The sequence below is a fragment of the Akebia trifoliata genome, chromosome 14, assembly GCF_017979445.1.
Source record: "Akebia trifoliata isolate Shusen 1 chromosome 14, ASM1797944v1, whole genome shotgun sequence".
Lineage (NCBI taxonomy): Eukaryota > Viridiplantae > Streptophyta > Magnoliopsida > Ranunculales > Lardizabalaceae > Akebia > Akebia trifoliata.
In genome coordinates this window covers 15,234,050-15,259,282 of record NC_141388.1, presented here as the reverse complement: position 1 = coordinate 15,259,282, position 25,233 = coordinate 15,234,050, and the positions used below count along the sequence as shown (strand labels likewise).

The 25,233-nt window shown below is 35.8% G+C and overlaps 1 protein-coding gene across 5 annotated transcripts in view; it reads right to left on the bottom strand.

Annotated features, from left to right (window-relative positions):
* SEF (HIT-type Zinc finger family protein) overlaps nucleotides 1-25,233 on the bottom strand; it is a 26,786-nt gene extending 1,553 nt beyond the window's left edge. For 2 of the 5 annotated variants that reach the window (XM_086423715.1, XM_086423716.1), the window contains exons 1-5: nucleotides 24,844-25,231; nucleotides 24,615-24,720; nucleotides 14,702-14,890; nucleotides 498-607; nucleotides 228-389 (exon numbers count right to left, since the gene is read on the bottom strand). In XM_086423715.1, coding sequence (XP_086279841.1) covers nucleotides 228-389; nucleotides 498-607; nucleotides 14,702-14,890; nucleotides 24,615-24,720; nucleotides 24,844-24,948 — 672 coding nt within the window. In that variant the 5' untranslated portion in view covers nucleotides 24,949-25,231. Of the gene's footprint in view, nucleotide 1; nucleotides 390-497; nucleotides 608-14,701; nucleotides 14,891-15,104; nucleotides 15,190-24,614; nucleotides 24,721-24,843 lie in introns of those variants that run through there. The other 3 variants (XM_086423717.1, XM_086423714.1, XM_086423718.1) reach the window with 3 other exon arrangements.

Here is a 25,233-nt window from a genome sequence, read left to right as displayed (position 1 = left end):
ATGATAGCAGTAATCCAATTTGGTTGATTTTGATAATATGCACACCATGACTTCCATTTCCCAGTGAAAGTCACAGGTTCCTTTACAAATTACCATAGTTCAGTATTTGCATACAACACTGTTTGTATGAATCAAGCATGAGTCGATTAAAGCATTGTGGGCTTTTGCCCCAAATGATCATACAATCAGGCAACAAACTTCAAACAACGAGTGTCATTGTGTATAACCTGGCAACGACATGAACAGAAACGCACGCCACACCTCACACATGTATAGTTGGCAGCAAATCCACAAACAGTGCAGAAATGGCGACGAGAGGTAGAACTTGGAGGTCCCACTGCAGCCCTCAAATATGAGGGGACATGTGGAGGCAAGGCTTCCAAGTTAGCCTGTTTTGGAATCATGAGATATATTAGTAAGACAAACTATAAAAGATTTAATCTTGATAGATTAAGTGGAATTTAAATGCAGAGGATATATCCATGACCCTAAGTTACCTCTTGTAAGAGTTCCATGAATGTTCTTGGGGCTTTCTTTGCATTCTCAAGTGCTTTAGCCTGCCGAGTCTTGCGTTTTGTGTTCTTGGACTGCCTCTTTTGTATGTATACTACAAAGAACATCCAAACAGTTATCTAAGGTTAGATTAAAACATGAGACATTTTAGGTGGACTGTTCACCAAGAAGATCACTTAGCTTGGACCCAGCAAATTTGGGTACAAACACCGTGCATGTATGAGGGTCAAAGAAGTTGCCCTCCAATCTAGATGAAAGTAATACTTTTCAAAATATTGAAATAAAAATCACATAGAGAAAACGATACCTAAAGCGGCAATACATGAGAAAAAAGAAACATTATTGTGTGTACATGTGTGTTTCCTTAAATTTTTTGATATGTTGAAGTGTGAACCGTTTTGATCCCAGGTCTGAGGTACTCTTAACATAGAGACTTTATCATCACCTCACAGAGGTGGCACCTTCTTTGTTGTGCATTTCTTGATATCCCTGTATGACTGTATGTGCTGAATGTGCATTTCCAGGACAAATAGCTCATGTTACCAGATCATGTAAATAATTCAATACCCTTGATATTTAAAATTAAAATAGGACACGGGGAAACTTAAATTAACTCATGTTCACAGATTTGTCAAAGTTGACCAAAATAAAACACTCGAGAGTCGGTGGAATATGAAAAACAAAGGGAAAGTCAAAACCACTTTTTTAAAATAATAATAAAAACAATCTCCTTGGCAATCTAAGCAGAATACTTCCCACTGTCTGCATTACACAAATTTCTCTTTCTAACATGGTAAAGACTTGAATTGCCAATATAAGGTTTGAGAATTTTTTTTTTCTGATTATCTCACATGCTTATGTTCCCAATGATCTTCCTGGAAAATGACCTTGCCATCAACTCATATCGTTCATGTGGTTAAAGCTCAACTTCCTTCGTGGGTGATAATTGAAGCTTGTTGGAAATAGTGACTCCGAAAAAGTATTAAAACATTCTTCATTAATGAACATATTAAATCTGTTGAAGTTACAATAATAAATTCCATTAACCTTTACCTGACTAAAGTGGAACTTAGTGTTTGGTGGAGGCAGTTGTAAGTTCATAATTGTTGGAAATTGTGTCTCACCATGAAAGAGGGATACCTACATAATTTTTTTGACTTCGAAACTCCTAAGTTGAATGAAAATTTACAGTTTAACATGCACTAAAATACTAAAGATCATTAACAATTACTTGGCTAGACTGAAAATGAACTTTTGTAGAAGATGATTGTGAGAATGCACTTGCAAATAACTATGGCTCGCTCGAAATAGAAACCGCTTGCAAAATATTATAATGGAATTTGACATGATTCATAAAACTCAACAAAAACAACGATTACCTCTTAGTAAACAATTACATAGTTAAATAATTGATTAAAACTCGTGTTAGATGTGTTCCAAGTCTAACTTGAACTACCTCTAAACTAAAGAGACTAGATTCCTATGTTTTGTAAACAAGTCTAACTTAGCAGAACTCTTACTACACACTAATAAAAACTGCATTAGGTATTGATAGTCCAAAAAATCATATCTAAATTTTGAAATGACAAGTCATACTTAAGGTTGTTGACTCCAATATAAAATGCATTAGGATGAAGAATTTGACTTAGGAGGCATGTTCTGTAAAATGAATCCCCTAATTCAAAGTGACAAAGCTTTTAAGATGACTTGGATGAACGATTTGTTACTCACATCCTCAATAAGTACACTATCTTTGTTTTACTACAATTAAGAATACAAATGAATGAAGCTTGAACTAATCCTAGCAGTGTAAATTAAGTTGAATGCAAAAAATAATTTTACTCGCCTTTTTTTCCTTTAATGTATTACTTATATCGACACATTTATCTAAATCAATACACTTACTTCTAGACCTCTTCTTTTTCTTTGTATCAATTTCCAAACCACTAGGTGGCCTTGAACCAGGTGCTCAATCTTTCTAACGTAAGTCACGTGAGTCCTTTTGCAATATTAACTCGAGTATATTGGAAGTGAGATATTGGAACTGCTTTCAATCTACTTTCACAAACTTTGTGTTTCTTTTGCAATACCTTGTATTTTTTCCAAGAGATTGTCCAATCCATGTTTAGTTGCTAGATAATCCTCTACCCTCAATTTCCAAACCACTCAATAGCCTTAAACCAGGTGCTCAATCTTTCTAACCTGAGCCATGCCAGTCCTTTTGCAATATTAACTCGAGTATATTGGAAGTGAGATTTTAGAACTATTTTCACAAATTTTGTGTTTCTTTTGCAATACCTTGTACTCTTTCCAAGAGATTGTCCAATCTATGTTTAACTACAAAATAATCCTCTTTTGTAATTGCACCCTTAATCATAATATAAATAGGTTTATAAAAAAATTGGATACAACACAATGACATATTTGCCTTACAATCAGCTTGAATTTGATTTTCATCTTCATTCTTTATAAGTCCAGTTTTAACAACTTTTGTCTACCTTTATAAAATGTAATGCATTGGAAGTTCACGAATGTTTCTATAAGAAAATACTTTTATGATGTGATGACATAGGATTCTAATGAATTCAAACTTCTTGCAATAAAACACAACTAGATAATTAGATGAACCATTTGTAACATGCCTTTTTTTTTTCATATTATTTATTCCTTGGGTAACTTATTACTTGGTAAGTTGTCAAGCCATATCACTTTCTTCAATTTTACACAAATGATGTTCTTTGAGCTTATTTGAAAATATTTTAAATATAGTCAATTTATATTTTTCCGCTACTTACGAAACGTAATTGCAAGAATGCACAAATTTGAAGATGTTTGGTTGAGTCAAAGTCTTTTTCTGATTCATTTTGACATTGAGATGAAAGTGCTCTTTCATAACAATTAAGAAATTTGATGAAAAGGAATATTTATTGTCTACAAAATATTTTAGGAATTTATTTATCATTTTACAACGCAGAATAGAAGTTATCAGCACAAAAGGTGTCATGCCCATTTCTCATGTACCTTAAATAGATCATCCAACAATTTCTTTCCTATCAAGTCATAATTATGAAATATATTTGCCCATGTTGGTAAAAATTTCCTTTTAATCAGACAACCCATTTACACAGTTGTTGAAAGCATTTTAAAAACCAAAATTTTTATATAAATGAGAAAAGTGTTTTGCAACCTTCTGAAACATATGCCTAAGCAAAGTAAATGACATGTTTTCGACATCATAATTGAGATAGCTTGGCTATTGCCACACATTAACCTTGAATAATTGTCTTCAGTGGTTATTTAGACATTATGATGCAGGGCGATGAGGGGAGATAAGAAAATTAAATTTGATCTAGGAAAAATAGGGGATTTAGGAAACTCTAATTGGGGATTGGGTAAGGATAGGATAATTTAATTTTGGATTTTGGGCAAGTATGACCACAATTTCAATGAAAATGGTTAAGATTTATAGAGTAAGGAAGGGATTAAAAATTAAGGTTTATTGGGCAATTGTTATTGTTTATAAGAGAGAGAGATTTAGAGGAGAAACATTAAGAGAGACTCAATAGAAAAACTTATTCTATGAGCCTCTTCTCTTATATTTATATAAGAGAATTAGGGTTACACTAAGTAGAACGTGTGGAATTGGAAAAGACCAGTTTGCCCCCACACGTCCTATACATACCAATAACACTCTCCCTCAATTGGAAAGTCCAACTTAGAACAAAAAACTAAAGGAAATAAACTAAAGAAACTACAGAAAATAAACTAGTAAAGAAAAAAAAAATAAAAGAAACTAAAGGAAAAAAAAAAACACTCCCACTCAAGTTAGAGCATAAATATTAAGTAAATTCATCTTGGAGCAAATAAGATTGAGGTGACTACAATTAAATGCCTTAGTGAACATATCTGCCAACTGATCTTTAGACTTCACGAACGGTGTATTAATTTTCCCACATAAAACCTTATATCTGAGAAAGTGACAATCTGTCTCAATGTGCTTTGTTCACTCATGAAACACTGGATTAGAAGCAATATGAATTGTAACTTGATTATCACAATATAATGGCATAGGAGTAGCTATCTAAGCACCCAATTCTCCGAGAAAATTCTTAACTCATGTCAGTTCACATGTCATAAGAGTCATTGCTCTATATTCTACCTCTACATTAGACCTTGCAACCATATTTTGCTTCTTACTTCTCCAAAAAACCAAGTTGGTGTTTGGATAGGACTTTTTGGCTACTTTTGGCTCTTGTAGGGAATTAGAAGTTGCTTGAATACGTGTGGATCAACAACTCCTTTGTTGAGTTACTCCGCACAAAAGTAAGTAGTTGCTCTTTGTAAAGAAGTTGCATAAACCTATTTCTCAAAACCGATCTTGCGGGGAGTCAAAATCTGACGTTAAAATATGCATCCTTGAACATTATTTGATATTCTATGAGAATATCCCTCATATTCTCATGTGCCCTAACATAAACAAATCCCCCTTACCTTTCTTCTTCATCGTCGTCTTCTTTGCTCGTTTGGCCAAACCAGAACACCATAGTCTTTTTCATTCGTTAGGTCAACTGGTGGTACTTGAACTTTTCTGTATTACTCTTTCTTCATCTCTTCCAAGTCTTAGCCTTAGCAGAGGACGTACACAGAGAACTCCATAACTCCATTTCCTCCACGAACTCGTCTCCTCCGAACTCAATAGAGGTCGACAAACAAGGTAGATTATATCTCTCTCATCTCAGAACCCTTGTTTGTGACTGAAACATTTGAAATGCTCTTTGATACCTTTGATACACAACGGGATATTGTGATTGCCAGCATGAGATTACACAATTTTATTCGAAGAGAAGGCTTAGTAGATGTAGAATTTGCCCAATATGATCAAGATGATTTTATAGAAGATGGATCCACATCTTTAGATCATAGAAATCCAATTGTGCATTCACATTACCAAGCAAATAGGACTATGGGACAAAAGAGAGAAGTCATAGCAAAAGCTTTAAAAAAAAGTCTATGATCGACATGATATTAATGTATAAAGATGACTTGTCTTAAATTTAGTACTTTAATTTAAATGTTTTTAAACATTTGACTTGTTATTCATCTAATATGTTTTAAATTTATTTATTTTGATTTTTCATACATTTGAAATCTTTGATTGTAATTTTGATGGCACTTTGTTGTCATGTGGTCGGGAGTTGGTTATTATTACTACTAGAATCAAAGAAAACAAAGGTAGAAAATTTTATAGGTGTCTATCTTGGAAGGTAATTGTCAATAAGACAAACATGAACTTGTCATATTTCCCTTACAATATATTTATTTTTATTATAGTCTGATAGAATTTATTTCTTCTTTAATTCTAAAATCATATTGGAGGATTTTTATGGGCTGATGAAGTTGAATTTATAGACAAAATAGATGTAACTGATAAGCATGTGAAGAAAAATGGACAACAAAAGACCATCAAGGATTTGTTTTTTTATGCATCAATAGGATGCAATATATTGCAATTCATAACAATTTTAATTTTAATAGTTGTATTAGTTATGATGTTATTTCTTAGATAGATATATGTAAATTGCGTGTATGAGATTTGTTTAAGTATAGATATATATTAGGCCTTGGTATGTTTGAGACATATCTTTTATTACATATATGGTAAGTCAACAGGTGATAGATGAGGTGTTGTCAATTTTATTTTAGAAATTTTGAGTATACTTGATTTTAAATACACATTATATTAATATTTATAGTTAAAGGTGCGTTCGATAAGCTATGAAGTGCATTTCTACTTCTACGTTTTCGATCTTGGTTAACGGATCTCCAACTAGGTATTTTAGAAGCTCAAGGGACCTTCGCCAAGGAGATCCGTTGTCGCCTTTTTTTGTTTGTGATAGTCATGGAGACCTTGGAAAGGATGTTGTCTAAGGCAGTGGTTGAGGGGGGAGCTTACCGGTTTTACTATTGGTGTGGGTGACTATTTGATCTCACATCTTCAGTTTGTAGATGATATTTAATCTTTTTGGAGTATTCGCCAAGACAATTGAGCTTCTTAAGCAGCATTCTTGGGTATTTTGAGGCAATCTCTGGTATTCCGATAAATCTTCGCAAGAGCAAGCCGTTTGCAGTAGGTGAGGTGGAAGGGGTAGAGGTAGTGGCGACATCGATTGGGTTCCAGATAAGGGCTTTTCCATCAACATATTTGGGGCTACCTTTGGGACTGGGATATACAAGTAAAGACATCTGGGAGCCGATGATTGAAAGGATGAAAAAGAGATTAAGTATTTGGAAAGCTAAGCTTTTATCTAAATGAGGGAAGATTACTCTCATTAAAAGTGCTTTAGCTAGTATCCCGATCTACACCTTTTCGCTATTCTCCTTGCCAAGGAGAGTGGAAGTGCAATTAGAAAGAATCTATTGAGAGTTCTTGTGGCACGGCAAAGATGGCTTGAGAAAACATCATTGGGTGAATTGGAGTAAGTTATATTTGCCTAAGAAGAATGGGGGATTCGGTATTCGTAATTTTGGATCTATAAATTCAGTTATGTTGGAGAAATGGTTTTGGAGGTTTGGGGAGGAGGGGGAAAGTCTTTGGAGGAAAGTTATTATCAACAAATACGGGGTGAATGGGAATGGGTGGGAAAGTGGTGGTGTGTTAAAGGGAATTATTAAAAGACTTCCGTTTTTTAAGAAAATAGTGAAATGTAAGGTTGGGAGTGGGATTAAGGTGACATTCTAGGAGGATTGGTGGTGTGGTAATGGTCCCCTTAGGGATTTATTCCTGGATCTTTTTTATTTGTCTTTGAAAAAGAATCAAGTTATCTCTGTTTTCAAGAATTTTGAAAATGGCGCGATAAATTGAGACTTTGGGTTTAGAAGAACTTTCAACAATTGGGAGGTGGATACGCTAGGGAGATTAATTGTTGTGGTGGAGAATAGCTATATGCAAAACTCTTCGGAAAATAAGAGATTGTGGGAAGGTATTTGGGATGGGAAGTTCACAGTTAAATCTTTATACGATGGTATTGCCCCAAGTAGTGCAACGTCTTTCCCTCACTCATTTGTCTAGAGTGGTCAGATACCTCCTAAGATATCAATTTCCTCTGGTTGGTGGGGTTAGGGAGACTCGCAACGTTGGAACACTTAATCAAAAGAGGTTTTATTTCTCCAAATCAGTGTTGTATGTATGGATCTCAGGCAGAAACTGTGGATCATCTATTCATTCATTGTCGGGTGGCTCATTACATTTGGTCGCATTTCTTGTCTTTATTCGGTTTAGTGGTTGTCTTCCTCGCTCCGTCAAGTCCGCTTTGAAAGTTTGGTTGTCGTGGGGAGGTTCCTTTTCGTCATCTAACGGATTTTTTGGTTCTTTGCTCTATTTGCAATCTGTTGGGGCATTTGAAAAGAGCTCAACCGGTGCATTTTTTAAGGGAAAGTTTCTACGTTGGAAGGACTAGTTCTTTCTATTTTGGAGTTCATGTTCTCTTAGAGCAAATTTTATAAGGAATTCAACGAGGTTTTCTTTGAAGATTTTGTTGTGTGTTGGGATAGGGTGTGTTCTTTGTCGCAAGAGCAACTTGTTGGTCACTCTTCGTTGTTATTTTCATTTCCTTGTCATGTCGTGCTCTCTTTGTCTTGTAACTTCTCTTTGTTTTTGGTGGGTTCTCTCGACCCCTTTCGCTTTCTCTTATCAATAAAATTATCTTTATCGATTAAAAAATATATATATTTATAGTTAAAATGTCAAAAACGGTATGGTTTGAAGACATATTATGACATTAAAAGACAAAGAACAGTAATAGGTAGAATATAAGGGTACTCTGGTCTTTTTTCCAAAAATCATGAGAAGTCAGTATGGTTCCCACATAGACTTCTAACACAAAAGTACTTCTGCCAGTTGATTGCCAAATGCCCTTTAAGCACATAAGTACTTTTCTGGCTCCTGCTCTTTGGACTGCTTCTAATATCCAAATAGAGCCCAAATTTCCTTCCAAGAAAATGCAATACCCAAATATAGACCTCCTATCGGATGAAGAACCTGCCCAATCAACATCACAATACCCCTCTAAGTGCAAATGATCTTTGGACTTATACCACAAACCACATCCTACAGATCGTTTAAGAAATCGAAGGATCCGAATAACAACTATCCAATGTGGAACCCTTGACATTTCCATAAACTGACTCACTACACTTACTGCAAAAGAAATATCTGGACGAGTGATAGTCAAATAATTGAATTTACCAACTAGTCTTCTGTATTTTCCTAGATCATCAAAAAACTCTCCACTGTCTACTATAGTTCAAAAACAGAGAGAATATTAAGTTGTTGATTAATTAGCCCTAATTAGGCTATAAGAATTACATAAGATAAACAGAAAAGGGAAAAGACTAAAATAACCCTAATTACTTATTTAACAATCCCCCTCAAGTTGGTGCGTGGATATCAACAATGCCCAACTTGGATAAGACATCTTCAAAGGAAGTTTTACTAACACCTTTAGTAAGAATATCAGCAAGTTGTTGAGAGGTAGGAACAAAGGGAGTACAAATCTGTCCAGAAACTATCTTTTCTCTAATGAAATGACGATCAACTTCTATGTGCTTCGTTCTGTCATGCTGAACCGGATTTGCAGCTATGTTAATAGCCGATTTATTATCGCAATATAGTAAGAAGGGGACCGGCACAGGAAGACATAAATCAGCTAGTAAGATTTTGAGCCACAACAACTCGCATACTCCAAGTGCCATAGCTCTGTATTCTGACTCAGCACTCGACCGAGAAACTACATCCTGCTTCTTACTACGCCAAGTTACCAAGTTACCACCAACTTTAGTACAATACCCAGAAGTAGACCTTCTATCAGTCACTGAACCAGCATAATCTGCATCTGTCCATGCCTCAATGCGAAGATGACCATGATTGTTGAATAAAATACCTCGACCAGGACATCCCTTAAGGTATCGAAGAATACGATAAACAGCAGCAAGATGAGATGTTCGAGGCGAGTGCATAAACTGACTTACAACACTAACAGCATAGGCAATGTCAGGGCGAGTCATAGACAAGTAGATCAACTTTCCCACAAGACGCTGATATTGACCAATATCTGACACACACTCCCCCTCAGAATCAGCCAACCTGTGATTCTGCTCAATAGGAGTATCAGCTGGACGAGATCCAAGCTGACCAAAGGCACTGAGTAAATCAAGAACATACTTACGCTGAGAAATAAATATACCAGACTTGGACCGGGCAACCTCAATACCCAGAAAATAGCGAAGATGGCCAAGGTCCTTAATCTCAAATTGACGTCCTAAGTAAGTTTTGACCTCAGTAAGACCATCAGCATCATCTCCAGTAAGAACAATATCATCCACATACACAATCAGAGCAACAATTTTGCCTTGGGAGTGACGCAAGAACAAGGTGTGATCAGCAGAACTCTGATGGAAACCAAACTGATGCATGGCCTTAGTGAAGCGCTCAGACCAAGCACGAGGAGACTGTTTCAGACCATAAAGAGACCGGCGAAGACGACAAACATGAGCAGGAGAAGCAGAAGGAAGAAACCCAGGAGGTTGGACCATATAGACTTCTTCTTGAAGATCACCATTAAGAAAAGCATTCTTGACATCTAACTGAAAGAGAGGCCATCCGCGGATAGCAGCAACAGAAAGGAGAACACGAATGGTGGTCATCTTGGCAACCGGAGCAAAAGTTTCTTGATAATCAATCCCATAAGTCTGAGCATAACCTTTGGCCACTAGACGGGCCTTACAACGAGCAATGGAACCGTCTGGATTATGCTTAAGCGTGAAGACCCAACGGCAACCCACAGCTTTCCGTCCAGGCGGAAGAGGAACAATGTCCCAAGTGTGAGTCTTGTCAAGAGCAGTCAACTCATCAATCATAGCTGCACGCCACTCAGGATGAGCAATAGCATCTGCAACAGTAGTAGGAAGAGAAACAGTGGAAACAGAAGCAAGAAAACTCCGATAGGAGGGTGATAGTGCAGAATCAGATATATAATTTGAAATAGGATAAGTACAAGTGCGCTTACCCTTACGAGTGGCAATAGGACGATCATCACAGGGAACAGACGGAGGCGGAGCTGGAGGCGAGGAGGCGAGCTGGTCGGACATAGAAGTGATGGTAGTATCACGGGGACGTCGAGAGTAAACCTGCAATGGAGGAGAAGACGAACGGACGGGGGGTGGAGAGGGAGGAACAGGCATGGGAAGGGGAAATAAAGAAGGAAAAGAATCATCAGGTAAATCTAGAGGAAACCACTCAGATTGAATACCAACGGACCCACTATAGTAAGGAGTATGCTCAAAAAAAGAAACATCTCGAGAAATGAAACGCCGTCGAGAAGGAGGATGGTAACAACGGTATCCTTTCTGGGTAGAGGAATAACCCAGAAAGATACATTTTACGGCCTTAGGGTCAAGTTTAGTACGAGTTTGGGCAAGAATTTGAACAAAACAGACACACCCAAACACGCGCGGAGGAAGTGGAAACACAGGACGATCTGGAGACAGCTTAGAGAGGGGTGTGGCAAACTGAAGAACACTAGAGGGGGTCCGATTAATAAGGTAACAGCAGTAAGAACTGCATCTGCCCAATAGGATTGAGGCACATTCATGCCAATGGAAATAGCACGAGCTAACTCTAGAATATGGCGATTTTTGCGTTCTGAACGACCATTCTGCTGAGGGGTCTTAACATTGGACATTTGATGCTCAATGCTAGACTCTAAACAAAGTTTCAAGACCTCACTATAGGTGTATTCAGTACCATGATCAGATCGGAAGGTCTTAATGGTACAACCAAATTGGGTATGAACCATAGCAAGAAATTGCTTGGAGATCCCATAAACCTCACTCTTGTGTTTCATAAGATAAACCCAAGTAGTACGACTGTGGTCATCGATGAACAAAACAAAGTAACGAAAACCAAGAGTGGATGTGACAGGGGAAGGACCCCACACATCAGAATGAATTAAGTCAAACATAGCAGGTGTAGTAGTATTCATACTAATAGGATAAGAAGAACGCACATGTTTAGCTAATTGACAAGTTTCACAAGACAAATCAAATAAATTGTTATTATGAAATAAAGTAGGGAACATGTGTTTCAAATAACCAAAAGAAATATGGCCTAAACGTAAATGCCAACGCATTACAAGAGCCTTATTAGACTGACTACTACTACTACTAAGCTGAAAAACAGAATGAGTGCTAGGGGAACCGGGAACGTCCAAGAGATACAATCCATTTACTTCATGTCCAGTGCCAATCGTCCTCTTCGACTCCAGATCCTGAAAGACACAATAAGAGGGATAAAATGTTACACTGCAGTTCAAATTTTTTGTAAGACTACTAACAGATACAAGGTTAGTAGTAAGTTGAGGAACATGAAGTGTGTTAGTTAAGGATAAAGAAGATGTAACGGGTAAATGACCTTGACCAGCTATGGAAGACAAAGAGCCATCAGCTAGTCGGACCTTGTGATGACCAGAACAAACACTATAGGTTTTAAATAGGGAGGACGTACCGGTCATGTTATCTGAGGCACCAGAATCAATGATCCATGGTGAGGAAGTGGTAGAAACACTATGTGCAGATGCAAAGGTACCTGAGTGAGCGAAGGTAGAAACTGGCTGAGACAAGGTTTCTATCTGATTGAAGAATTTTCTGAACTTGTCAAGCTCGGCTTGGGACAGAGATACCGAATCCGACGAAGAGGTAGTAGCGGAAGGAGGTGCTAAATCATTCGTTTGCTGAGAAACTACATGAGCTGAAAACCGTTGAGACTGTTGACGATGCTGATTAGGACGACCATGAAGTGCATAACAGCGAGCCTTCACATGACCCAACTTTCCACAATGATCACACTTATGTCGCTGACGAGTAGGCAGAGACCCACTGGGGGACTGTGAAGAAGGTAGACGAGCAAGCATAGCGGAGTGATCTCCCGAAGAAAGGGGTATGACAGCTGCACGACGACTCTCATCAGCCAAGACATAGGAATACGCAGTCTGTAGGGAAGGAAAAGGATCCATTCCCAATAAATGTACTCTCGCATACTCAAACTCCTCCCGGAGACCAGCCAGAAATTGAAAAACCCGATTCTTGTCCAGAATTGACGCATATAATGTCTCATCAAGCGGGTCCTTCCAGGAGTAATACGAAGAATAGAATGTCAACTCTTCCCACCGAGCACGTAGTTGTGATATATAAGTAGTAACAGAAGAGTCACCCTGTGAGAGTCGAGAAATCTCACGCTCTAGGTTAAAAATTCGAACATTATTTTGACGTTGCGAGTAAATACTTTTTGCGGAATCCCATATCTGCTTTGCTGTCGAGGTGAACATAAAACCGGCTGCACTGTGTGGTTGCATCGATGAAACCAGCCAAGAACGGACCATAGAATCATTAGCAAACCACTGGGAGTAAGAACTGTCGGTCTGTGTAGGTTGTTTGTCCGCCCCTGTGAGATAACCGATCTTCCCTTTTCCACCAATGAACATTTCAACCGATCGTGCCCACAGAAGATAGTTCGGACCATCTAATTTCACGGTAGTGATTTGAATCCCAGGAAAGTCGGTTGAATGAGATGGAAAACCACTCGACCCATTACTAGTACCAATAATCGAGGAAGAGGATGACTCAGAGGCCATCAAATAATCCAAATACTTTGGTTTGAAGAGAGTTCAAGAAGATGAAAGCACAACTCCCTAGGATAGGTGATCGCAGCACTCGTAAGTATAGGTAATCAATGACCAAGATAAGTGGGAGAGAAGCCTCAAACAGCACTCTAATGTGATCGAAAAAACTTCGTAGGTGTTCGAAACACTGCCGGCACCTTCTTATAACCACTACGTGAGTCAAACAATTACAAACACAGCCAACTGATGAGTCGTACAGGTCAGAACAGTAACTTGCTGTGTTTCAAAAGTCCAGGCTGCTACGATAGGTGTCGCACGACCTCAACACAGCCACCAAAGGCATCACACGACTTCAATACCGTCACCAGAGGCGTCGCACGACCTCAACACAGCCACCAAAGGCATCACACGACTTCAATACCGTCACCAGAGGCGTCGCACGACCTCAATACAGCTGCCAACAGCGTCGCACGACTCACTACAGACACCAACGGCTTCGCACGACTGCACTACAGCCACTAGAGGCGTCGCACGACTTCACTACAGCCATCAGAGGTGTCAAACGACTCAAACAGCATCGTTGTTGTGAGTATAGCCTGATCGCAGGCTTTGAATCTAGTTGAATCCCTATCGCATGGGGTTTTCAGCAACAAATAACCCCCGTAGGGGCAATATAGGATTTTGTTTTCAAGGAAGAATGAGTCGATTGTGTTTGTAGAGGAAGAAGAAGGAGTTCGAGTTCGATTCAGTAGAGTTCGAGTTCGATTCAGTCGCAGGCTCTGATACCAAGTTCAAAAACAGAGAGAATATTAAGTTGTTGATTAATTAGCCCTAATTAGGCTATAAGAATTACATAAGATAAACAGAAAAGGGAAAAGACTAAAATAACCCTAATTACTTATTTAACAACTATCAACTTTGAATTAGAGTCCACTGGGGTGTCCAAAGGTTTACTTCCCAACATACCTGTCTCATCAAACAAATCAAGAACATATTTTATTTAAGCTAGGTTAATACCTTTCTTAGATCTCGCAACTTCTATCCTTAAGAAATAACACAACTTGCCAAGATATTTTGTCTGAAACTGTGTCTCAAGGAAGATTTTTAGCTCCTCTATTTCATTAGTGTCATCACCGTGATGACTATATCATCAATGTAAACTACTAGAATGATAGTCCCTGAAGAACTGAAGCGAACAAACACAGAATGATTTGTCTGACACTGTTTCAACCCAAATTGAACTACTACCTCACCGAATCTCCCAAACCAAGTTCATGGAGACTGTTTTAGGCCATAAATGACCTTTTTCAACTTACACACCATGTCAGACTCCCCCTGAGCAACAAAACCAGGAGGTTGCTCCTTGTATATGTCCTCCTTCAAATCACCATTCAAAAATGCATTCTTATCATCCAACTGACATAAGGGCCACTGAAAGTGGGCAATAAGGGAGATGACAATACGAACAGAAATCATTTTTGCCACAAAAGAAAAAGTTTTTGAGTAGTCCATACCATAAGTCTGAGTATAGCCTTTGGCCACAAGGCGGGCTTTCAACCGCTCAACAAACTCATCAAGGAAATACTTCACCACATACACCCAACGACAATCAATAGTGCGCATACCAGTAGGTAAGGACACTAACTCCCAAATACTATTGTGATGAAGAGCATCCATCTCAACCTCCATAGCCTGTCTCCAACCTGAATGAGACAAAGCATCCTATACACGATTAGAAATAGTAACGATAACCTTTCTAGGTACAAGAGTAACCCAGAAATACACACTTCACCGAATATGGATCAAACTTATCAAAGTCAGGAGACGATTGATTAACAAACGAGACACAACTAAATGTTCGTGGATGTAAGGAAAATAAAGGATTTGAAGGAAACAAAACAGAATGGGAAGACTGACCATCAAAAAGAGACATAAGCATATGATTAATCAAATAACATGTTGCAAGAATCACACCCCCCCAATAAGGTTTGAGAACTTGCACCTGAAACATCAGAGAATGTGCAACTTCAAAAAGGTGCTGATTTTTACGTTTAACAATACCATTTTATTAGAGGGTGCGTGTACAAGAAGTTTGATGAATAATACCAAATGATGAAAGATAGTCATTCAAAGGTCCATAATCATATTCTTTAGCATTATCACTACGAAACAACTTGATTTGCATACCAAACTGAGTTTGAATTTCAGGATGAAACAATTTAACAATAAAAAATAACTTAGAATGATCTTTCATTAAATAAAGCCATGTCATTCTTGAAAAATTATCTACAAAAGTAACAAAATAGCAAAACCTACAACAGAAAACAATCTTATAAGAACCCCAAATATCATAATGAACTATATTAAACTGACTCGATACTCTAAATAACAAACCTATATGGATAAAAAACACGATGATGTTTAGCTAACTAACATGACTCACAATCTAAAACAGAAATATGACTCAAAGTGGGAATCATCTTTTTTAAATAGCGGAGTGAAGGATGACCATTACCAAGTCGAAAATGCCATTATTGGTGATTGTGGCATAAAAAGCAGGCGAACCTCCACCACCATCCAAATAGTAGAGACCTCCAGATTCATATCCCCCACCAATCGTCCTCTTCGTCTTTAGATATTGAAAAACACAATATGAGCGGTAAAACGTCACAGAACAATGAAGAGATTAAGTTAAACTTATTGATGGACATTAAACTGAAAGGAAATTTAGGGACACATAGTATAGAAGATAAGGAAAGAATAGAATAGGTAACGACAGTTCCAATACCAAAAAACCTAGAAATAGTACCATCAACAAAAGTGATAAACTGAGATGAAGAGGAAGAATGTTGAATGGATGAAAGCACAACTGATGACTCAGTCAAATGTTGAATGGATGAAAGCACAACTGATGACTCAGTCATGTAATTTGACAACCCTGAATCAATAACCCAAGAGGATGAAGATGAAGTAAGACAGGATATACCTGAGTGAGCTAGAGTCGTAGTGTTGGAGGACAAGACACCAAGCTGAGGAGGATAAAGTAACTTGGAATACTAATCACAAGAGATAGTAACCATATCTAAATGGGAAGCCACCTGATGAGGAAGATCAACAGAACCACCACCATTAATGTCACTAGAAATAGCCTGATTAGCCCAATTTATGGGTTGATCATGTAAATCTCAACAGAAATCCAGAGTGACCATCAAGTCCACAATGGGTACACTTCCGACGTGCACCACGACCCCCACTAGAATCACGATTCCTTCCACGGCCTCCATCATGGTTACCACGATACCTACGATCACCACCATGGCTAATACTACGACCACGACCACGATCTATACTTCCAAAAATAGTCAATGTTGATTGATCAGATTCAGACACCAATGATGTAGCACCAGAACCACCAATAGAAGCTCCAAAGACGAGAAAAAACTTTAGTAAGTGAAGGCAAACTCTTTACTGGTCAAAATCTAAGATTTAACATAATTATACTCAGATTTCAAACCAGAAAGAAAACGAACAACATCCATCTCTTCCCACTATAGACGTAGTACAGCCAAATCAGTAGTAAAGGGTTGATATACACACCACCAAGCCACTAGTACCACCAAACTACAAAACACCAACTTCAAACATACTCACATACTGCGAGTATTTACCAACTAGAAGATTAAAGCCGTAAGTTGTAATCAGAAGCCTAGGATTTTAATATCAAATAAATCAAAGAAAAAGAAAGAGAAATAGGAAGAGAAGAGTAGATTCTCAAACTTCAAGATCAAAACCTTACTCTGATACCATGTTATTGGTTAGAAGAGAAAGAGAGATTTAGAAGAGGAGCATTGAGAGAGACTCAATAGAAAAACTTATTCTATGAGTCCCTTCTCTTATATTTATATAAGAGAATTAGGGCACTAAGTGGGACGTGTGGAATTGCAAAAGATCAGTTTACCCTCACACATCCTATACATACCAATAACAGTAATGATTAAGGATTTGAGATTAGGTTAGGGTTTATGGATGTTTTAGAGGTTCAAAACAAAAATTTAATAGAGAACGTGAGAAAGATGTTGAGAATATATATATTCTCCTCGATTGAGAAATCGATAAAGAAAACAAGCATTACCTTGGACTCACTCCAAAATGGCCTCACACCACACCATCAATGAGAATATCAATGCTTCAATCTCAATTTTATTCATCATTGTTCATTCTTTAAAGAAACCCTAATACAATTTATATAAAGAAAATAAATTTAAAAGTCCTAATCAAATTAAAATTCCAAATAAATAAACTAATTTTCGTAATTTTCTCTCTCCTAATTTTCAAACCCTAATAAACCTAAATAAAAAGATAAACTAAAGTTAATAAATTGCCCATAAATATTATACTAAGACCATGAGCCAATAAAACATCAAAATAAGCTCAAAAAATATGAAAATAAAGCCCTAAAACAAAAATCTAAATAAAAACTAAAGTCTACTCTTTAAGATTTGATGTCCCCATCACATTACACCCAATCGTGTCTCAAACAACTATAGAAATGATTTCGTGTTTCATCTAACAATAATGTACTGCCAAAAAAGATACCTTGCCACACAAGAGTAAATGGTACGTTGTGCAAACAAATTTTTGTTTGTTTTTTTAAAGAAAGGATAATTATTATCAAAATATGACAAATCAGTAGTAAAGGGCTGCTATACACACCACCAAACCACTAGTACCACCAAACTACAAAACACCAACTTCAAACATACTCACATACTGCGAGTATTTACCAACTAGAAGATTAAAGCCGTAAGTTGTAATCAGAAGCCTAGGATTTTAATATCAAATAAATCAAAGAAGAAGAAAGAGAAATAGGAAGAGAAGAGTAGATTCTCAAACTTCAAGATCAAAACCTTACTCTGATACCATGTTATTGGTAAGAAGAGAAATAGAGATTTAGAAGAGGAGCATTGAGAGAGACTCAATAGAAAAACTTATTCTATGAGTCCCTTCTCTTATATTTATATAAGAGAATTAGGGCACTAAGTGGGACGTGTGGAATTGCAAAAGATCAGTTTACCCTCACACATCCTATACATACCAATAACAATAATGATTAAGGATTTGAGATTAGGTTAGGGTTTATGGATGTTTTAGAGGTTCAAAACAAAAATTTAATAGAGAACGTGAGAAAGATGTTGAGAATATATATATTCTCCTCGATTGAGAAATCGATAAAGAAAACAAGCATTACCTTGGACTCACTCCAAAATGGCCTCACACCGCACCATCAATGAGAATATCAATGCTTCAATCTCAATTTTATTCATCATTGTTCATTCTTTAAAGAAACCCTAATACAATTTATATAAAGAAAATAAATTTAAGAGTCCTAGTCAAATTAAAATTCCAAATAAATAAACTAATTTTCGTAATTTTCTCTCTCCTAATTTTCAAATCCTAATAAAATTAAATAAAAAGATAAACTAAAGTTAATAAATTGCCCATAAATATTATACTAAGACCATGAGCCAATAAAACATCAAAATAAGCTCAAAAAATATGAAAATAAAGCCCTAAAACAAAAATCTAAATAAAAACTAAAGTCTACTCTTTAAGATTTGATGTCCCCATCACATTACACCCAATCGTGTCTCAAACAACTATAGAAATGATTTCGTGTTTCATCTAACAATAATGTACTGCCAAAAAAGATACCTTGCCACACAAGAGTAAATGGTACGTTGTGCAAACAAATTTTTGTTTGTTTTTTTAAAGAAAGGATAATTATTATCAAAATATGACAAATCAGTAGTAAAGGGCTGCTATACACACCACCAAACCACTAGTACCACCAAACTACAAAACACCAACTTCAAACATACTCACATACTGCGAGTATTTACCAACTAGAAGATTAAAGCCGTAAGTTGTAATCAGAAGCCTAGGATTTTAATATCAAATAAATCAAAGAAGAAGAAAGAGAAATAGGAAGAGAAGAGTAGATTCTCAAACTTCAAGATCAAAACCTTACTCTGATACCATGTTATTGGTAAGAAGAGAAATAGAGATTTAGAAGAGGAGCATTGAGAGAGACTCAATAGAAAAACTTATTCTATGAGTCCCTTCTCTTATATTTATATAAGAGAATTAGGGCACTAAGTGGGACATGTGGAATTGCAAAAGATCAGTTTACCCTCACACATCCTATACATACCAATAACAATAATGATTAAGGATTTGAGATTAGGTTAGGGTTTATGGATGTTTTAGAGGTTCAAAACAAAAATTTAATAGAGAACGTGAGAAAGATGTTGAGAATATATATATTCTCCTCGATTGAGAAATCGATAAAGAAAACAAGCATTACCTTGGACTCACTCCAAAATGGCCTCACACCGCACCATCAATGAGAATATCAATGCTTCAATCTCAATTTTATTCATCATTGTTCATTCTTTAAAGAAACCCTAATACAATTTATATAAAGAAAATAAATTTAAGAGTCCTAGTCAAATTAAAATTCCAAATAAATAAACTAATTTTCGTAATTTTCTCTCTCCTAATTTTCAAATCCTAATAAAATTAAATAAAAAGATAAACTAAAGTTAATAAATTGCCCATAAATATTATACTAAGACCATGAGCCAATAAAACATCAAAATAAGCTCAAAAAATATGAAAATAAAGCCCTAAAACAAAAATCTAAATAAAAACTAAAGTCTACTCTTTAAGATTTGACGTCCCCATCACATTACACCCAATCGTGTCTCAAACAACTATAGAAATGATTTCGTGTTTCATCTAACAATAATGTACTGCCAAAAAAGATACCTTGCCACACAAGAGTAAATGGTACGTTGTGCAAACAAATTTTTGTTTGTTTTTTTAAAGAAAGGATAATTATTATCAAAATATGACAAATGAACATCGTCAATTAAGAACTGTTTGTAAAACACTATATATATTAAACATAATAAGGAAAATGAATGGTTTGTTGCTAAAAATAACTTTGAACGTAATCCCATCATCTGTGTGTTTTTATCAATTAGGGATTCCACCTATTGATGACTTCAATTCAAGAGACAACAATTGGAAGGAATGGAACTATTGGCATTACAAAAGTAGATTATAAATTTTTCTTTGTAACAAGCATAAAAAGGAACTTGGAAAAGGAGATGCATGATCAATATTACAATATTTAACAATGAAGCAATAATAGAATCCTACTTTGTTCTAATCAATAATGGCTAATGATGAAAATTGGTTGAAAATTTGGGATGTGCATATTGAACAAATAGGTTGGTCTATCATTTGTTAGTATTAATCATCATAAACAAATATCTTTTCTGGTGGTGCGTTGTTTGTGGGATGAAACCATCAAATTGTTTGAGAAATGACTGAAAGCAATGTCTAGAGTAGACAATTATTACAGATCAACGTGCGATAATGGTCAAGGCTATCTCAATTATGGTGACAAAAATGCATCTATCGAATTGCTTATGGCATATATTTCAAAATCTTGCAAAACATCTCACATTTATATAAAATTTCATGTTCTCAAAATGCTTTCAACAATTGTGTATATATGGTTGTCTGATTGAAGATGAATTCTGATCAGCATGGGACAATATTTTACATAATTATGACATGATTGAAAATAAGCGGTCGGCTAGTCTATTTTAAGGTATGTGAGAAATAGGTGTTGGTGTATGGGCATGACACCTTTTGTGTGGAAATGACTACAATTTAGTGTAGTGAAAGTACAAATAAATTTCTAAATATTATTAAAATAAAATATTCATTCATCGAAAGTTTCTCAACGTTATGAAAAATCACTTGCATCTCGATATCAAAATGAAGCAGAGAAAGACTTTTGTTTTGAATCAACTCAAACATCTTCAAATTTGTACATGCCCACAATGATGTTGAAGTGAACAAAGAAAAATACACATTAGTTGTATTTGAAATATTTTTAGTTGAGTGCAAAAAACACCTTTTGTGTAAAATCGAAAAAACGATACAGATGGGACAATCTATAAATATGAAGTTACCCAAGGAAAACATGCAAAAAAAGCCTAATTATAATCAATTTCTTTATTTATCAAATTGTGTGTAACTACAAAAAGTTTGAATTCGTTAGAATTCTATGTCGCCAAATCATAGTAATATTTTATCATGGAATTATTCATGAGCTTTCAATGCAATACATTCTAAAGAGGTGAACAAAGGATGCTAATACTAAACTTGTAAAGATGAAGACAAGAATCAAATTCAAATTGTATGTAAGGCAAATCTGTCATTGCTATAACCAACTTAGTCATAAAGTTGGTATTGTGATTATTGTGTAATTATAGAAGATGTTCATTTGATAGTCACACATGAGTTGGAAAATCTCTTATAATAAGTACAAGCTATCGTAAAAGAAACACAAAAGCTCATGAAAGTGGGTTGAAAATAATTCCAGTATCTCACTTCTAACATACTCGAGTTGACGTTGGAAAAGACTCATAGTGGCTCAACGTGTAAAAGAAGAAAACCATCATTCAACTTTAGTTACAATGATTTTAATGACAGTAGTGTTTGAAGTTTGAACTCATAGGCCCGACTAGTAGTGGTGGAGCAATTGGCCTCTTAGAGCACCATATCTAGCCCCAATCCCCTGAGTACATGCAATACCCCGCAAGCCACACATACTAGGTAAGCTGGGATAGATCCTTGTGGGTGGCCAACGAGGGGCTTCAATACTTCACCCTTTTTGGAGGGAGGCCTTATCCACTATGCCCAACACTCATTAGCTACTTTATTTTCAATGTTATGATTAACTCAAGACTCATTTCTGTGTATTCTTAACGGTAGGAAAAAAAACAATAACAAACTTATTTATTTTTTATTTTTTTGATCAGTAAGCCCGTTTTTAATGAGTTCAGTAACTCGGTGTTAACGAGATTTGAACCCAGGTCTATGGTATTATCACCCAAAGACTTTACCAACTAAGCTAGCTGGCACTTGCATTTATTGAGGGTGAGAATATTGAATAAATTGTTCATCGAAGTTATCATAAAAAAATTTCCACTTTGAATTAGGGAATTGACATTATCGAACAACATGCCCCCCGCTAATCAAATTGTTCATCTTAATGCATCTTATATTTTGAGTTAATATGCTCAGGTATGACTGACCGTTTCAAAAATTATACATGATTTTTTGGCATCTTAATACACAATGCATTTTAATAAGTATCTAATGAGAGTTTTGCTAATTTAGACTTAGTTATGTAATGTTATAATCTAGTCTTTTTTAGTTATATAGGTAGTTCAAGTACAAATCGGAACACGTCTAACTTGAGTTTTGATCAGTTTTTTAATCAAGCAATTATCTAACAAACTATAATCATTGTTCTTGTTATGGTTTATGAATCATATTTCAAATTCCATAATAATATTATGCAATTGTCTTCTATTTCGGGTGAGCCACAGTTGTTTTAGAGAATTCATACACAATGGTTTTTTTATTTTTTTTTGGCAAAAAATCGATTTCGAGTCTATCCAAGTAATTGCTTAAAAGCAAAAATTCATTTGTGTAATGTGTAAATTTCCATTCAACTTATATCTATTTAAAGAAAAAAAAATTGTATAGCCATCCATTCATGTTGAGATGGAGTTTTCCAATAAGTATGAACATACAACTACCTCCAGCAAACACTATTTTTTTCCTTTAGTTAGGTAAATATTAATGGAATTTATTGTAATTTTAACATATTGTATATATTTGTTAATAAAGAATGCTCAAATACTTTTTATGAGTTACATATTTACGACGAACTTCAATATCATCAAGAAGGAAGTTGAGCTTTAATCACGAAAAGCTATGAGTTGATGTCAAGTTCATTTTCTAGGAAGATCATTGGGAATATAAACATGGGAGATAATCAATTTTTTTCTTTTTTGCTCAAACCTTTATATTTAATATACCTCAATTTTTTTTGAATAACTTGCGTATCTGAGCCTATTAGAGCAACCGACTAATCCCACAGGGCACGCATATACAAACTTAAACATGATTAAGATCCTGAAAAGCTTTGATTGATGAACAGCTGATATTATAATTTATCCTCTTAATTTGGTACCATTGTTTGTCTGTGATATATTTCGATCAATGGCAAGGATTTCTATGGTGTCACTTTTAGATGATCAAGTGGGATTCAATTTAAGATTTGCAATAATTTCTACAATTTCGTCACATTTATAATACAAAACAGGGGCCTATTATAAGCGTACTAGAAGGAGAACATAAAGTGACTACCCCCGTAAAGCTAGTTTCCACCAATCAAAGGTATAAATCATTGATAAACGAAGAGATAAGTACCAACATGAACTGAACCATTTAGGCATTCAAGGAATGCATGATAACTTACCTAGACTCAATTCAATATAAAAGTTTGTTGAGAAGGTTAACAAAGCTAAAGTTTATTGCACTAACACTTCTTTTTTAAATTTAAGTATTCAGTCTACACTATGTCCATGTCATATAAGGCCAACTATGGTTTACATCTGGGATTTATGGGAAGTTGAATTCCAAAGTACTGTTTAAGAGTGAAAGCAAGTTTGAATTCTCTAGCATCCTAGAAAAATCTATGAAACACAAAACAATCCTCTAGAATCAATTCTTTAAATTGAACTTGGTTTTCCCAAAGATGCTAAAACAGATAACCAGTCCCTAACTTCATCTCAAAATTCAAATTCAGTTAAGAATAACAATACAAGTGAAAATGCCTCAAAAGTTACCATGTAAATACTACATTTTTTACTTTAAGGAACAATCTGGGTCCATAGTAACTCGCAACTCATTTCATCTACTCCCCCTCCTAAAGTCCAAAAATTTCGTGACCACATTTGAATAACTAGCCAAATAATTTTCACTACCCTGGGGACTTCCCCTTTCCCAAAGTGCTATGTGGTACTCTCTTTTTGACCCCCTCTCCCCCTGGAATGATATATGTTTAGTCTAAGCTTGAAACAGAAAACTAGAAATAAAAAACATCCCTATTGGAAATTTACACCCATTGGATCAAACTTTTTTTTTTCATCATTCAATCCATTTGGAGGTACTTTGGCATCTTGATTCTTGTTTAGAGTCAACTATTCAACTAATCTCACTATCCAAAGTAGATGCAACAATATAACACATTTCAACATTTAGAATGATCACCTAAGTTGGAAAGGAAAAGATATTTATTAAATTACTAAAATACCCCTAAGTGTTTACACGTTTTGAGAAGGGTATTTTTGTAATTTAACTTAGCTTTTTTGCTTTTCCTGTTTGGTAAAAAAAATATAATTCCTGAAACAGTAATTTAAAGTGAACATTTTGGTAAAACAGCCTTGAAATTAACTATGATTCAAATCCAAACTTAAAGAAGAAGAAGAAGACCTTGATCATCATCATCATCAAGAGAAGCTTCATCATCATCGTTGATTTCTATCGCTTCTGTTGCAGCATTGTCATTTTCCAATGCTTCAAGACGAGCTAGGGCTGCCTAAAACAACAGATTCGCTACAAAATCAATCCAAAATAAAGAAATAGAAATCGATTCTAATGCTGTTAATTGATATAAAAAATAAAAAAAACTAAAGCAAATTGGGTGGATTAAAGATCAAACCTGCGTTCGATTATCGCTGCTAGCAAGCGCGGCAACCATTTTCGAAGCGACCTTACGCGTTCGGCTTGATGTGCGACGAAATGGACCAGAGTTTTCGTCATCCATGGCTACGAAGAGCTTGAATTAAAAGGCAAAAACCTACTAAATGGGTTTAGGATTTAGGGTTTGTGAGAGGTTGAAGAGCTTGGATTTACAGTGGTCAGAGAGGGAGAAGAACGAAGAACTAATAAGAGACTGAATAGCAAAGTTGGAAATTTGAGCTACGAATTACAATACACAGATTAACACGAAGTATTGGTTCCTGTACTAAAAAAATTTCCACCCTTTAATTCAGAGCTAGGGTCTAACATTACCTAGCCCAATCTAGTTCGGCCCAGCCCGCTATTACTA